Source organism: Stegastes partitus, unplaced genomic scaffold, assembly GCF_000690725.1.
Source record: "Stegastes partitus isolate 25-593 unplaced genomic scaffold, Stegastes_partitus-1.0.2 Scaffold1795, whole genome shotgun sequence".
NCBI lineage: Eukaryota > Metazoa > Chordata > Actinopteri > Pomacentridae > Stegastes > Stegastes partitus.
This window is the reverse complement of record NW_007579526.1, coordinates 30,859-47,494: the sequence shown is the minus strand read 5'-3', so window position 1 is coordinate 47,494 and position 16,636 is coordinate 30,859. Positions and strand designations below refer to the sequence as shown.

The window sequence follows — 16,636 nt, the reverse complement described above, 5'->3', positions numbered from 1 at the left end:
GTGCACCTAAATGTGTGGAAGTCATCTATATGATAATGGTAAAAGTGCAGCACTGGGCTGTATGTGTGGGAGAGATGGTGAGCTGTTTCACTGGAGGCATCTTTGAGGAGAAGTAATGACAGTAATCTCTCCGAGTAAGAGGGGATAATCCACAATGAGCTGTGTGGCTGCTGAAAACCAAACTCACAATGCCAATTAATTTGCAGTGTGTGTTATTTTTCACAGTTGATTATTCAAGACTGTACTCAGCAGAAATCGGAAAAGCGCTGGTCATTTAAAACCCTTCAAACTGTATTTCTTTACATTTTTATAATAGGCAGACTCCTGTAATCATGCAAATAGTGAGTTGCGTGTTGATACGAGTGTGTGAACGGGAAGGCCTTGGTCAGATGATGATGTTCAGCCTACGGGGTGAGATTAGACAGATATGGATGGTTTAACAAGACAATGTCAGACAGCCTTTAGTGTGGATAAGTAGGCATTTGTTTATGACTACTTTCTACCATTATTACTGTGAGACAGTTCTCCTGGTATCACACAAACAGTAAAACCCACTGACAGGTGGAGTGAGTGACTTTGATTGTCTCATTATAAAGGCTCCTGTCACAGTGAGGGACACGGCAGGCAAGTGATGTGCTGGAAGCAGTAAAAGCAGGAAGAATAAAGATGTGACTGACTTTGACAAGGGCCAAATTATGAGGGCTAGATAACTGGGTCAGAACATCTTTAAACTCATATCTACGTCCACTTTAGAACCACCGGTGAACCTGCCCAGCCTGTGTTTGGACTGTGGGAGGAAGACGGAGCACATGCAGAGACAACATGCAAACTTCACCCTGAAAAGACTCCAGCCCACCGACAGATGTGATCTCAGAACCTCTGAGCTGTAACGCGACCAATGCATTTAAATTTAATGTCACTGAATAATGCACCTGCTGACAAATGCAGTGCTGCTGTGATAGAAAGGTGTCAGAACATACGCAGTCCTGCTCAGCTCGCAGCATACGAGGTGTGTCAGGAAAGTTCCAGGACTGCTGTCACAAATACAAACTACAAACTACCAGTGGTCCCCGTCCCAGTACTCCTCCTGGAGTCCACCACCCTCCTCCAGCCTTCTCTTCACTGCTGGAAGGATTCTTCAGGATCCTCTCAGCTCCGTCCTCACAGCCATCTTGATGTCGTCCACGTCTTCTAAACGGGTCTCCTTGATGAGCCCTTGAGCTTGGGGAGGAGGAACCAACCCCACGGAGCCAGGTGGGGTGAGCAGGGAGGAGATGTTCTTCTCAGCAGGAGCTGTGGGATGCTCAGGGCGCTGTGAGCAGGTTGTCATGGTGACGCAGCCTCCACTGGTCCTGACACAACTCTGCCTCTTCTGGACGAAGCAAACGCTGCAGGACCTCTGTAGACGAGCTGGTTGATGGTCTGAAGGGGAAACTCCTGGTTGGTAGCTTGAGATCTATCTTTTGTGACACCAGTCCTGGAACTTTTCTGACACACCTTGTCTTGAGCCATAGTGTCCATACTGACCTCTGTCCACCACCTACAGTAGGCACATGAACATCAGAACTGGACCGTGGAGTAATGGGGGAAGATGGCCTGGTTTTGATTTAACACATTTTCTTTTACATTATATAAACAAGGCCTGAGTCAGCTGGGATAGACTCCAGCCTCCCGAGACCCTCGTGAGGATTAAGTGATGTATAGATGATGGATGGATGTAAATAACTGGACATGTGTGTTGGTTTAGAGGCCAACTGGTGGAGACAGTGCGACGCTCTGAGCCTTGAGCTGACATGCAGCACCTTGACATTGCAGACCACGTACACTTCTGTCAGAAGGATAATGCTTGCTGTCACACTGCAGACATTGTTCAGGAATGGTTTGAGAAGCATGACAAAGAGTTCAAGGTGTGGACTTGGCCTCTAAATTCCTCAGATCTGAAACCGACTGCGTGTCTGTGGGAACTTTTCGGTGCCTGATACGTGTCTACAGAGGTCTTGTGGTCAGCTGCTTCGGAGAGGAGGTGCCTACACAGTGTTAGACAGGCGGTTCTAATGTTCTGATCCTTGTATATTTTCAGGTTTGGATTAAACGGTGATAAGCTGCTACAGCAGGTAAGAGAGAAACACAGTGGCTGAGTAATCCCTGAGACGAAGTATTCATTTAGAACAGTGATGAGGCTGCTATCTGAAAATGATGTGCACCTTTCGAGCAGCGATGCGCATACTTGCCCTCGCTAATCCCAGCAACGCGGCTTGTTTGCTGTGTCACTGGGAGTTCAGGGTTTGTATCAGTTGTATCTGTCTCTGTTCATAAGCAGACAAGTCACGGATGTGTTTGGCTGGGAGACGAGGGCTAAACTCTTAACAAAGCTCCATGTTGTGTCTCCTGGCTGCTGCCTGGCTGCTGAGGTCCCTTTGGTTGCACAGTGAGGAGCACATTGCTGGAAGAAATAATCAGCAACTTTTTTTGTTAGGTTTCTTGTTAGCATGTCCAAATGGTGTTTTTTTTTCTTTAATATGTTGGAAGACACACGGTGAGCAGAAGAAGCATGGTGTCCACGGTCAAACTGCAGTGAAGAGTGTGAGTCTCAAAAACACAGATTCACACTTCTGGAGTTTCACATGCAGCAAACCTAAAGATTTAATCCTGTCAGCTGGCAGCGTGGAGCATCTCCATCACTGTTCTCCTACACAATCAGTTTCATGGCTGAAATGCTTCCTGTCTATTGCAGAGCAGTTTCACAGCGTTTGAGCAGAGCCATAGGTGAGCTGGTGATCTTGAGCTGCAGCGAGTACCTAAGAAGGGATTTTTTGAGAGAGGAACGGACTTCATAGATCTGCAACAGTGCAACGTGGCACGTACCGTAATGTTCAGACTATAGAGGCACCTGAATATAAGCCCCACCCACTGACTTTAAAAAGAAACCAGGTGTGTTCATATCCAGGCTGCTCTGGTCTCTAAGCTGCAGGTGTCCACGTTGGAACATGAGATGTTTACACAGAAAGATGTTTTAACCTTTAATTAAATGCGTAGCGGTAACATCCACAGATACGTACCGTAGAGGCTTTTTTCTGAACACTTCCTGTAACACGGCTGGTTAAGGAAATAAAACTCCAGCAGCTACCAGGAAAAGTCACTGATGGCTATCTTCATCTTCCTCCTGCACTAAAACCACTAAAGTCGTCTTCTTCAGTGTCTTCAGGAGCTGAACAGCCTCAGAATCACTTCATCACTTCCTCAGTCTCTCTGTCGTCGTCGCTCTCAGCATCACTTTGGTCTCCAGGTGAATTCGTAAAAATCATCATTGTTTAAGCCGCAGAGTTCAAAGCAGGTAAAAAAAAGTAGCGGCTTATAGTCCAGACATTACGGTAAACCTGTTTAAGGCAGGAAGGAATTATTTTCATGGAAAAAAAAATCTAAATTTGATACACAGACGAGTTTTTAGGGTGAAAATCAATCAAAGAGGAACTTTAAGTACCTTCCTTCATTTAGTAGTTAACATAAGCAAAAGTACTTGATTACTACCAACAACATGTACCAGAAGCATTAGAAGTGAAGAAGCTGGTTCAGGTAACCAGTCGATTAATTTACAATGAACTGTTCAGTTGTTAAGACGATGCATCGTGTGGAGACAGCATTCTACTGCTGGCTGAGGTGGAGCCGACTTTACTGGACAGAGTGGGTTCAGTGGTTCCCATCCTGGTGCTCGGCCACACCGGCACAGGATCTATGTGGGTGAATATTAAACTTCACCTTTGTGAGCCTCAAACAGTTGTTTAAAAGAAACTATGCAACACGTTAAGAGGAAAACCAAAGTGCTTCATTATGGGTCTGACAGTTTATCAGTTTAACAATTGTTTTAACTGTACAAGCTCAATACGAGGAGTCATTACAAACTACAGCTGCCAGGCTAAATAGTGGGCTCAGGAGAAGAATACTGCTCTCTGAAATATAGTGGATTCAAGGTTAAAAGACATGAGATCCACATTTCCTTCAGCATAAACACTTTATCAACATAATTCAGAGGTGGATTAGCTTTGGCTTCATTCTGTTCCTTCTCCAACTAGATATAAGTCGACATACGTGTGTTTGTGCATCATGATGTTTATATCAGTTTCTCTCTTTTATTGAGTATTGTGCTGCTGTGTTGTTGAGTATTTTTAAATATATATGTAGTCTGAGATAATAAACTAAAGTGAAGGCAGGAGCTCTGTGACCACCCTGCAGTAGAACCATGGATGTTTTTATATATACGGTTATTTGACCTCGTCAGTGATGATGTTATAGACACGAGGGCTGCTTCTGTACAAGGATCCTGAGAAGGAAGAAAAAGGCTTCATCAGATTTAACCAATCAGATTTGTCTTCTCTAAGTTCAACCAATCAACACTCAGGGTCCCTCAGAAGCTGGAGGAGGAACAGCCTCCCCGACATCTCCACATAATCCATATAATGGACTCTTTCAAACAGGCAAACTTGTACCACATGATTAACGCTGCTTGTCTTTGGCTCCCTGAAACGTCCTCACAATGTCAGAAGACCCCACTCTCCCCTTCATGCTCACACGAGTGGCTGTCGGTGTTACTCTGAGCAGTAATGGAGCCACAGCAGGGCTCAATGAAAGCGGTGTGAGTGAGAGCGCCGTACAGATCAAGTGGTGGTCTTAATCACCGGAGGACTGAGTGAAGGCTCATTAGCTGAATGGATTTTAATGGGGCTAGTTAGGGAGATGAAAAGACACCGTCCCCGTGCACTGCATCAACACATTACTGCAGGTAATGACCCTGCAGGTAATGGAGAGGCCAGGGAGGGCCGCCGCTAGTCCAAACTTTACAAGAGGAACACCGTCATGTTCGACTGACAGTCGGGAGAAATTTACAATTTTGTGTTAAATTAAAGTGGAATAATGTGACACACGCATCAGCTTTCACATTACAAACTCAAACACCACAGAGACAGAAAATCACAAACGTTTCTGCTCTTTATTGGCGACTTTTATCCAAAGTACCTTATAGTAGCTTGACTGCACGTATTTTCAGCTCAGGAGGCCCTGCTGGGAATCAAACCTCAACTGCTTAAAGCTATAGCGCCATGAAATCCACTGTTTGGTGAAGCGCTTCATCTGAAAATGCTCTACAGCTACACTGAGTGTATATTTTTAAAGACGGTGGACCCAGCAGGAAGCGAACAGTTCGACTGTGGCTGTTCCACTTCTCTGGATTACTCACCAACACTCACATTGTGCGCCGCAGCTCACCTAAATAAATACTGAAAAAATGACAGACTCCGGCGCTCGCCTTTAAACTACACGACCCAAACGCACGGCGGATTCCCACACTGGCGCTCGCACACCCTCGAGAGTGACGGATGAACGGCGGGAGCAGACGGAGGGAGAGAAAAGAGGGAAGAGTGTGTGAGAGAGGCGCTGGTGTTGTCATTATGCTTTCCCCTTCATTGGAGGCCTGCTCATCTGGCTAATGGGATTGGCTGCAGTCACCACAGTGCTCAGGGACCTCACACACACACACACACACACACACACACACACACACACACACACTGGAGGGAGAAGGAAGAAGAAAAGAAACATGGATGCAGGATGAGGAGAGGCGCTCTTGTCCGTATGACGGCATCAGTGTGAGAACATGGGAGGAGGAACTTGTTCGATAGGTGCCTATAAAGACAAGAGCACGATAGAGGGCTGCAGAGAGAGAAATAAAATGAAAGATTGAGTTGTCAATAGCGACCTAAAACCGCTGAGAATGAAGATCAGAGCAGGAGGAGAGAAGTGAAAGGGAAAACGATGGGTAGTAAAAGAACAGGTGGAGCATGGAGTGTGAAAGGTGCACGGATGGATGGACGGATGAAGTAGAACACCTGGGAGGGAAAGTGAAACTGAGTGAAAGGCAGATGCTGGAAAAAAAAAGGAGAAAGCTGGGTGGAAGCAAGAAAAAGAAGACGTGAGGAAGACTGGCAAGTAAATGGAGCAACAAGAAAGAGTGAAGTAGAAATGACAAGAATCGATGAAGGACTGAAGCAGAAGCTGTTTCTGTAACAGAAGGGAAGACAGAAACAAACACATGAACCCGTCTGTGTCTTCGTCCTCCTTGTCAGTCACCTTTCCACCTCCCAGAGTGGACCCTCACACCTCTCCTCCACTTTCACAAGTGTCCAAACTTTCCTCTGCGTCTCTGTATTTATGCGGCTGTCAGCCAGCAGCAGCCTCTTCAGCAGCATCTTCAGGCGTCCTCTGGACTGTGTGAGCGACAGGCCATCAGCGTGTGGAGGAGCACAAAAGACTGTTTCTGTGGTCCATTAGTGGCCTTGAGAGAAACAAAGCCTCCTCTGCATCCGCTCGGCTGGACGATGTAGCAACGGGCCAACACTTCTGCTGCGACCCCTGACTCCTGCTGCGAGGAGCCACAGTGGCCCTGTGTGGGGCCAGCAGGACTCCCAGTGCCACACAAGAGCCGGAGTTTATACGACAAAGACATGCGGGTTGTCTTGTGAGCGTCTTCCACAACACAGTGCTATTGCTCACGTAATTGTACGCTGGGAAATATCTGCTCGCCACAGAAAGAGAAACAGAGGAATTGCCAAGAAGTTGTGCTTTTAGATGAGACAGAGGTGAATTTCTGGCAAAGCTAATTTACTGCTGTGATTGGCTGTGAACTGTCAAACACAGTCACTCACATCCTGCTTTGATTGCCATTACGTTTGGTCGTTTCTGATTTTCTACATGACAGCAGCAGGCTTTAGGAGCGTATCTATTGCAGCCATGTTTTCTAGACACAGCTGTGCTCCTCAGTGGATGAATCCTGAGGACTTCGCTGATCTTCTCACTTTACATCAGTCACCACAGCAAATCAGATTTTTTGCTTATTCAGTAAAATATCTGTACACACACAGTGCTGCATGGATTTGTTTTTAACTTCTTATTAATGCTTTTGAGAGGATGAATTCCGACATTTTCACCCCTAGCAGCTCAAACATTTCTTCTTTACATCAGCAATAGACTGGTGCAGGTTTCTACTTCACATGATGAATCCTTATGACTTTGGTCACCTCCTGACTTTACATTTCATTCCTCTGAGCAGGTCAGATGGTTTACTTATGAAATAGCGTGACTCTACATCCACAGTACTGAGGGGACTGTCCCTGTTTCTTAACTGATGTTCACGGTTCTCAGAGGATAAATCCTGAACATCCTCTCACTTAACATTTGGTGCCTTCAAAAGGTCAGAATGTACTCATTTCAATAACAGTACATCGCCTGTACTGAACATTCATGATTCTCAGAGGATGAACCCTGAACACATTTGCTGTCACCTGACTTTACCTGTGGTGCACCCAGCAAGAGGAAGATTTTTGCATATCTCTAGATTGACAGTCCTGAATTAATTAGGACCATTTTTTCTGCTTTATTCACTTTATGCTAAGCACATCAGTGTCAGTAGAATCAGCCGTGGTTCTGCCACCAGTGATCCAGCTGCACCTCTGAAGACAACCTGTTATCCACAGTCACTGATTAAAGCCTCTTCAAAGATGTAGCACCAAGTTTGTTCTCAAAGCATCCTTTGGTTTGGATGTCCTCGAGGTTTCGTTTGGTTTGATTAAAAACCAAACAGAAAATGAAAATAAAAGAACCCGTAGCCCGGTCCAGCCTTGCTCGGAGGGACCGTGTCCTGTAGTTTACATGATCAGCGCTGGCCTGCAGTCGAAGCCAACTGCACTCAACGTTTGACCCAATGGATGTTCTGTGAGCTGTGGCCCACACCTCCAAGGACTGACTAGAGCGTCTGGTTGAGCTGTCTGAATGGTGTCTCTGGACTCTGGAGACTGAACGTTGTGCAGCAGTGAATCCTTGTGTGGTCGTTTGTCTGATGTTGGAACTTAACGAACATCACTGCACTACAGGCAGAGCTCACAGAGCTGCTGCTTGACATTTAATGTACTTTTTCTTCCCCAAAACACGGCCTTGTTTTAATTTTCCATTATATCTCTATATATAGTGTAGCACAGTGCATTATTAAGACTCGTACACATATTGTCGTGACAGACAACAAGCCAGCAGACGAAGCAGCAGAACAGGCATGTCTAGGTTCAGGTCTGTGTTTTCCCAGCATGACGCCGAACTTCAGCTTCCTGGTGCCTGTATTTGTTATTAGTATGCATGTGTGTTTCTGCTGCAACAAGCTGTGTAACTGGTGAATAACAGGCAGGACTGGAGAGACCCCTTGATGTGAGGAAATGGAGCTTTTTAAACCAAGTCTGATAAGCTGTGCTAATGAGCAACACCTCCCAGGAAATGGAATAGCTGTATTCCTCCATTTGTACTGATATAACTGTGTGTGTGTGTGTGTGTGTGCGTGTGCGTGTGTGTGCGTGTGCGTGTGCATGAACTGGCGATGCCAACCTTTGTTTAAACCCCAGTAATGAAGTTCCTGGGAGACGGAACCTCGAGATGGACCGGAGGTGGGAGGAAGATGGAGAGTGAGAAAAAGAAGAGGAAAAAATAAAGAGAGTGGCTACAAAGAAGAAGGGAGAGCAGGGGAACAGCTGAGGAGGTGGTAAAGAAGTGACAGAGGCAGAGATGGATGGGGAACAATGGACGAGGCGCAGAGAGCAGAGAGGTGTTGGCAGATTGAAGCTGGAGGAAAAGAAATGGTTTTCAGGCAAAGTTGAGAAAGAGAGATGCAGTGACAGAGGAGGAAGAGAAGTAGACAGATGGAGAGAGCAGTGGAGGAGAGGACTGAAGGGAAAAGAGTTTGGTGAGGGGAGGATGAGAGAGAAGGACGAACACAGTGAGTCAGAGGGTTGGAGTTGGAGAGACGGCTGTAAAAGTTCTGACTGTTCCCACTGGCACTGAAACCTGCCAGGACAGAGGGCCGGGCAGCCAGACGGTTCACCGCAACATAACCATGATGAAGAGAGACAGCTGATGGTCATAGTTACACGTATGAAGCATGGTGTCATGACTGTCTGTATGTTGTCTTCCATGAGCAGATCTATTTCGTTGTCAGGAGGAGTTCGACGTCCTCTGTGGCTCTGAGAGCAGCTTTCCCAAGTCTGAGAAAATAAGTCTGACAAACCTTCAGGGATGCTTCAGGTTGGACCTGAGACAGAAAGCCCATTTTACAAACTGAGTCGTGGTGTCTGGTGAAAGACGCCACTGATTTGCATTATGGGAATTGTTCTGCAGCTTGATCCTCAGTAAGGACTAGAGCTGCATCACCACCAAACATGTTACGATCGAGCACTTTCTAAACAACTCAAGCTGACTGTAGCGTCCACTTTTTAAGAAACGGTGGCTGTTTGACTGCATCATTGGGGTTTTTCTGCAGCTCGATGTCGTGTCAGAACTGGTTCAAAAACGGTGAGGACAGCGCCAGTGTGCAACGTTCAGCACTGACAGCCCTACATCCTGAAGTTCCTGAACCTTCAAGCAGCACAGGAACGTCTTAGGGGTAAAACAATCTACCTGCAACTGCATTTAGCCCCTAGCTGGTTCCTCTGGTGCAAACGAAGGCAGAGAAGCTACATTCCCTAAAAGCCTGCTCGTGTCTGTGGTGCAAATGGTGCATAAAAGTCAGACTGAGTCAAGCGACAAACTCAAAGTGTAATTCTTAATGAGATGTAGTCGTGAGAGGTGGCAGCAACGTTTGGCCTTTTTCCCCCCCTAATCTTTTTCAGTTGTAAATAAATAACATTTAGTTTGTTTAGAATATTTTCCTCATCGAAGACTTTATGGTTCTAGTTTTTAATTTAAAACGGAAAAGCTCATAAGTGGAGCGATCTAAAACACGTATGGGATTCTTCATTTGATCGTTATTCTGATGCAGTTAATTTACTATAAATGCTGTTATTTTTATCTTTCATACTTACCGTAATGTCTGGACTATAAGCCGCTACTTCTTTCACACGCTGCGGCTCAAACAGCGATGCGGCTAATTTATGGGTTTTTACAATTTTTATGAATTCACCTCAGAGACCAAAGTGAGGCTGAGAGCGACGACGACAGAGAGACTGAGGAAGTGATGAAGTGATTCTGAGGCTGTTCAGCTCCTGGAGACACTGAAGAAGACGACTTTAGTGGTTTTAGTGCAGGAGGAAGATGAAGATAGCCATCAGTGACTTTTCCTGGTAGCTGCTGGAGTTTTATTTCCTTAACCAGCCGTGTTACAGGAAGTGTTCAGAAAAAAGCCTCTACGGTACGTATCTGTGGATGTTACCGCTACGCATTTAATTAAAGGTTAAAACATCTTTCTGTGTAAATATCTCATGTTCCAACGTGGACACCTGCAGCCTGGATGTGTACACACCTGGTTTCTTTTTAAAGTCAGTGGGTGGGGCTTATATTCAGGTGCCTCTATAGTCTGAACATTACGGTACTCATGATGTGTTTCTTTTCCTGTCAGAAACAGCCCTCTGCACTTTTACGGTCATCGATGTGCAAACTTGCACATTTGAAGAGTCATCTGACCTCCTGTTTACCTTCTATGTGGTTTTACTAAAGGCCACTTGTCATCAGGTTCTGGAGTCTTGTTTAAGGCCAAGCTACATGTTCAGACGTTTTTCATGGTAAACTTTGAACAAATAACAAACAACTATAAGACAGTGCTGCTGAACACCAGTCAGTCATTTTAACCAGTGGAGGATGAACCGAGGCAGATTCTCCAAGATAAATACAGCCTCCTCTGAGTCGTGTGTGTGTAGTTGTGCGCTGAAGTCCATATCTGCCAAATGTTATAGCTGACTGACTGAAAGAGTGATAAAAGGGAGGAAACACAGGATGTCAGACAGACACTGGTGGAGGGAACAAAAGACAGGGAGAGGGGATGATTGGAACATTGTGTAGAATCTATTACTGAAGCCATCAGGGGGGATGGATGGACATACAACTGAAATGGAAGATTGGTAAACAACAGGGGAAGCGACAGAGCATCAAACATGGCTTCTGCAGCCTGAGGAGAAGTGAACCAGGGCTAATGGATGTGACAGTGGCGAGGGTAACCGTACTTTTACAAAGGGGATTAGAAATCCCTTAATGATACGAGCCTAACTCAAAGCGTATGCATGCTGGAGTGTTGTGATTAAAAAGTGCATTTCATAAAGAACGGAGAGCAGCGGTGGACCGACAGATGAAAGAGATCACCAAGAACCTGTTTTTAAAAAAAGATGCAGCGAACAGATTTGATTTGATATGAAAAAGATGTCTACATGGACGGGAACGTAACTAGATCACTGCAGCACGAGCCCGGCTTTGTTGTGGCTGATAAAAGTAAGCAGAGCAACGCAGAGACGAGCCCTCATGTCTGTTGTGTAAAATGTGGATAGAAACCAAAAAAAAGACAATTTGAGTAAATGCATTAGAAAAAATCTGGTCAACAAGCATTCTGTGTGTTGCATGACGGATCAGACAAACTAAACTACAAGCTTTTGTGGGAATCCGTCTTCCACGGCGCTGCTGCAGCACCGTTCTGCACAGAGTCGGTTTTCATGGCGTCACTGATGTCCTTCTGCCAGATATGTGTGGATCTGTCTCCTGGTCTGTTACCTCTGAGAAAGTCGCTGCAGCAATTCATGAGCGTGCTGCTGATTTGCATTGTGGGAACTGCAGGATTTATTTTTGTAGCTTGATCATTGCTTCTTAAAGGTTCCTTCAGTCTTTTGTTATCTGTGTGTCCATCACAGACTAAAGCTAAACAAAGATCAGCTCACACTCTGAAACAGTCAAATCTGAAGGTTTGTTTTCTCATTGCTGGATGCTTCTCTCTGCTTCCAAGGCCTGGACTTTGTGGTCAGTCCATCCATGGTCTGGTTTCTCCTGTAGTTATGATGTTGGAGGGAAGCTGCCCTCTCACACATGCAGCACTGATGGATGCTGGGTTTTATTTTTCTGGTACTTGTGCTTGTTTTTGTGGCATCATCAGCGTCTTTCAACTGGAAGACTTTGGATCTTTTTTTTAGCCTTTTTGAAGTTTTGCTGAATCTTTTTGTTCTTTTTTAGGACGGTTACGGTCTTTGTTGAATTTTCCAGGGAAGCTATCCTCAGAGGTTTTTCAAATTGTTCCAGAACAAAGCTGAGCAGGTTGAAGCTGCGGCACAATGAGTCAAGTCGCTCGGTTAAAGAAAGAAAATAAATCTTACTCAGAATTCATCACCAATTAGCCTGATTTAATATAGTCAAGAACTAAACAGCCTTGCAACAGATCAGTTAAGAATTAAAGTATTTCCCCCGAAGCTGAACTTTGCACCACCTCTAACATGTAATATCACATCGCACTGCAACAGGAGCTGATCCCAGAACTTTAAATTACCAGCAGCATACATCCAGTTCATAGCAGTGACCCAATAAAAGCGCTGTGGTCGGCATTCCAGAGCCGCGTCCACAGTACACGCATCAGGAAGAAGCAGGAAGTCCAAAGAGAAAGAATGCGTCCATGTCATGCTAATCCTCAGTAGAAAAGCTACTGGACTTCTCTTTTAGGTTCTCTTTCGGTTCTTTTCAGAACTAAAAAAGCATCTTGGATCATGTCTTGGAGAACCCAAAGACAGGTCCAGTAGCTTTTCACCAAACCTCCTGTGATGGCAACAAGAACGGTGAGGCACTGGGCTGGAAAGGCCGAATCAATACAGTAATCAGTCTTCCTTTGATGAATCTGTTTACGTCTGGTGAAAAATGTAAGTTAGAAACTAGAACGTGATGTTTGCAGAACAAATAGGTGTGTAGCTCCTGACAGCTCCACCCACCGGCTCACAGCCGACTTCCTGGAATATGGTCCTCACATGAAAAGCTCTTGTGCTGACTCGTATCCAGTCTGTATAGATCAAGAGAAATTGCTCCTATTGATCACCCCAACAAATAATCAGTTCTTTCATTATTAAATTACTTTGTTTGAGAGCTGTCCCAAAACACAACATGAGCAATCAGTCACCTCCACCATAGTCTCAGTTACTCTGAGGTTCTCAACAAAACAATGACACGACCTCATACGACCTGTCAGCTGGACAACGGCATGACCTCTGATAAAGCACATGTGTTGCAGTCTTATTGATTACATACTCTAACTTGTATATGATCCATATCACACCAGCGTGAAGCCCCAGACAGTCAGAGGCTCTGAGATGTAATATGTTGAGCTGGTGAATGTGAAACAGTGAGATGAGACAATAGAATCACCAACGCTGGATGTAGCCGCAGCGTCATGAACTGGCGAGTCATGAAATTACCAAAATGTCTGAATAGGTTACGCCGTTGGACAGACAGACATGTATCCAGTCCCAGACATAAATGACAAGCAAGTAATCCAGCTGCCACTCATGCAGCCAGCCGGCCATGCATGCAGGCGGAGAGCTGTTGTGTATTTGTGTAGAGCACAGTGACTATTGGCGAGCTGTCAGTGACTTTAACACACATCCTGACGTGCAGCAGCCCTCTAAGGCCTCCCCTGGAGTCTGTCAAGAAGAAGAAGAAGGGGAAAGAAAGTGTGTGTGTGTGTGTGTGTGTGTGTGTGTGTGTGCGTGTGTGTGCGTGTGTGTGTGTGTGTGTGTGTCCATCCATGTGCGTCTGTCTGAGTCTGCAGGAGGTAGAAAGGTGTGGGTGTAGATCAATAATAATCAGCTGCAGTAGAACTGGAAGTTCACCCAACAGTGACTCACATCAAACACACACTCACGCACAAACACAAATGCGTACACAAATACATGCACAGCAGCACTCAGAAGCCGATCCATACACCTCATGACACTGCATTGTAGCCCAAACTATAGTGACAGCCCCAAACCAAAGCCAACACACACACTCATACAAAACAACCTCAAACTAAAGCGCTTACTCATGCTCAAAAAGTACCGCTTCAAAAATGCATGCGTCCAATCTCATCGATTTTCCATACACTTCAGCACCCTCATCTTTCTCTTCTCGCTCCACACCCACAACCCTCACCCCACGCCGCCGCCCGCTCTCCATTTCTTTACCTCTTCGAAGTGGTCTTGATGATGTCGGAGACTTTCTGTATGTAATCGGTGGCGAGCACCACGATCTCTTCGTCTTCTAGGAAGCTGTCATTGAAGATTCTGTCCAGCAAGCGTTTCCAGTGAAGCTGCCGCAAGAGGAGAAATGACGCCGGGTTAGATTTTAAAGAGTCGTACAAGTTACTCTGTCAGCAACAAACAGCTAGTTGTAGGTGGCGTTGTATGTGACCCAGCATCTTTTTGCTGAAACTGGAACAATCAGACTTTTTAGTAATCTGTAATCTTTTAATCTAGTAATCTTTGTAGTTACATGTAGATTGGTTCTACACAGTGTGTAACAGTCTATGACCTGCTGGGGGAGGGTCACATGTCGGGGACGTCCAAATCACCCGTATAGATGGTTCATCCGTACCCTAGCATGTAGTCCATAGGAGCCTTACTGAGGGCAGCAGGTAAAATAAATGATGTGACAGTGTGATGGGACGCTTTGGTCACGTTTAGACACAGAAACTCTTTGGTTGTGGGAAGACTGTGGTCTGGATTGAAATGAACCCAGGTGACCTTTGCTGTCACTGTATCCTGTTTTGTTGCCAGCCCATCCATCCACCCGGACCTCCTCCCTACGCTGACTTGGTAGCTGTCTAACAATATTACCTGAACTCCTCCTCTGCTCGTTCATAGTTACTACAGCCACTAGAGGGCACTGTTACTCGAAGGTAAACATGGTTTGGGGGTTTTTCTGATGCTGGCTCACTGTTAGACGTCACTTCACAATAAAACGATACGATGGTCGCCATCCTAACTGCTGCAGGAAAAAGCAACTGGACTTCTCTGTTTTGGTTGTTGAGAACATTTCACCTCTCATCCAAGAGGCTTCTTCATTTCTAACCAGTCACCAGCTGGAGTCAGACCTGAGAAAACCTCTTAGATGAGAGGGGAAAGGTTTTCAACAGCCAGAAGAGAGCTGCTGCCTCCTACTGAAGTGCTTCGTGTTACTGTGACCGGGGCGACTGAGAATCCACACAAACATGGCCGGTTTTGTTTTTTAATGGGACTCAGTTCAATCTGTAATTAAACACCCTACATGCTATGAATAACATGCTGCTCCTGAATACCAATGTGCTGATAATGTCCAGTCCAGAGTCTTGTAAACTCAAACCTCAGCAGTGGAACAGACCTCTTTCAGTAAATTCTAGCGCCAATCCATAAAGACCTGTGACGTGACCTGTAACCGATCAGTTTCAGAGCTGCAGCTGGAAATGGACCTACGGTGGAGGAACTAGCATCCCCAGGTTAACGAAGCGACAGTAAGAAATACATAAAACATGTGGCACCCTGGTGGTCCAGAAGTTTAAGGTGCTGACCCTGACCTGCATTGTTTCCATGTGGCATTACCGTTGACTCATGCCGTGGCTCAGCTCTCTCTCTGTCGCCTTCTCCTGTCATCTCTATACTGTCAGAATAAAGCATCAATAATGTGCGCCGTATGAACCAAAGCGTGATCAATATCCAGCAATTTTGCATTCACGCCAGAGGGGTTTGCACCAGCTGCTCTAGATCATCCCTGCTAACCGGTTTAAGTCTCAAGGATGCCCACGTCCATGGTCCCCTCCCCGTCTCCGTAGACATGGACATAGGCCTCGACACCATCAGCTTCCTTTCATTTCTTGTTTTTTTTACACAAGAGAAGACACACAGTCCAAAGTTGTGGTAACCAATACGAGCCAAGTTTTGCAGCATCTGAGCTGTGAAAGTAACAGGTTAAGAAATGGTAGGTAGAATATGAATCATGAGAAATGTTTTGAGTGGAGAAACATCAGTCCACTGCTCTGCTGCTGAGTCACTTCCAGGTTTTCTGACACTTCCTTTCTGGCAAGACCTCATTCATGCTTGTTTGGTTTTTGCCAATTTCAGGTTTCCAAAATATGTGGACGAGGTTAACTTCCATCATTTTATAATTTTTTGTTCTCACTTAATTGCACACCAGCATCCCAACTGTATTCTGTATGTGGATATTTTTTACTCGGAGCTCTAATTTCCAGTGATGGAGCTCCAGGACTTTTCATGTATTTGGGCTCCAGATCCAAGAAAAGCAAATAATTTGCTGCAACACACTGAAGCCATTTCGTAGCATTCTGTCTTTCTCTGATTGGATCTCCATCCTCTAATCTGCTTCTTTCCATGTGTCTCTTTCTTCTTGTCAGCATCGCTCACACCCCTTCCATCCTCACTTATGTCCACATTGTGTGCAGAGCTTTCTTTTTTGTTTTTCTTTTTTTTTTGGCTGAAAAAGTGAAAATCAAACTCTTTATCTTCCTCTCAGTAGATGCCCAGCTTCCACCTCTCCTGCTTCCCTCTTCATCTGTCCCTCCCTCCCTCCACCATGAAGCGTCTTGAGATTCTCTGTCACTGTTAGCGCTGCTTCAGAGGAGAGCCTCCTTCTTCTTCTGTCTCTCCTTCCCTGCCTCCAATGCCAGTGCTTCTCCCTCGTTCCTCTGCCCTCCCTCCCTCATTTCAAACACCCCCAATGTCTCCTCATTTTCTCCTTTTCTCTCTACCTACTTCTTTCATTCCGTCCCTCAATCTGCTCGCCTACCCCTGCAGGGCGGACAGCTTTTGTGAGTCACTTAGGCCTCTGTGTGTGTGTGTGTGTGTGT

At 45.6% G+C, this 16,636-nt stretch overlaps 1 protein-coding gene across 2 annotated transcripts in view; it reads right to left on the bottom strand.

Annotated features, from left to right (window-relative positions):
- Positions 1-16,636, bottom strand: part of ecel1 (endothelin converting enzyme-like 1) — a 56,958-nt gene that overhangs the window by 36,760 nt on the left and 3,562 nt on the right. For both annotated transcript variants that reach the window (XM_008302322.1, XM_008302323.1), the window contains one exon: positions 13,983-14,107. In XM_008302322.1, the coding sequence (XP_008300544.1) occupies positions 13,983-14,107 (125 nt within the window). The remainder of the gene's footprint in view (positions 1-13,982; positions 14,108-16,636) is intronic.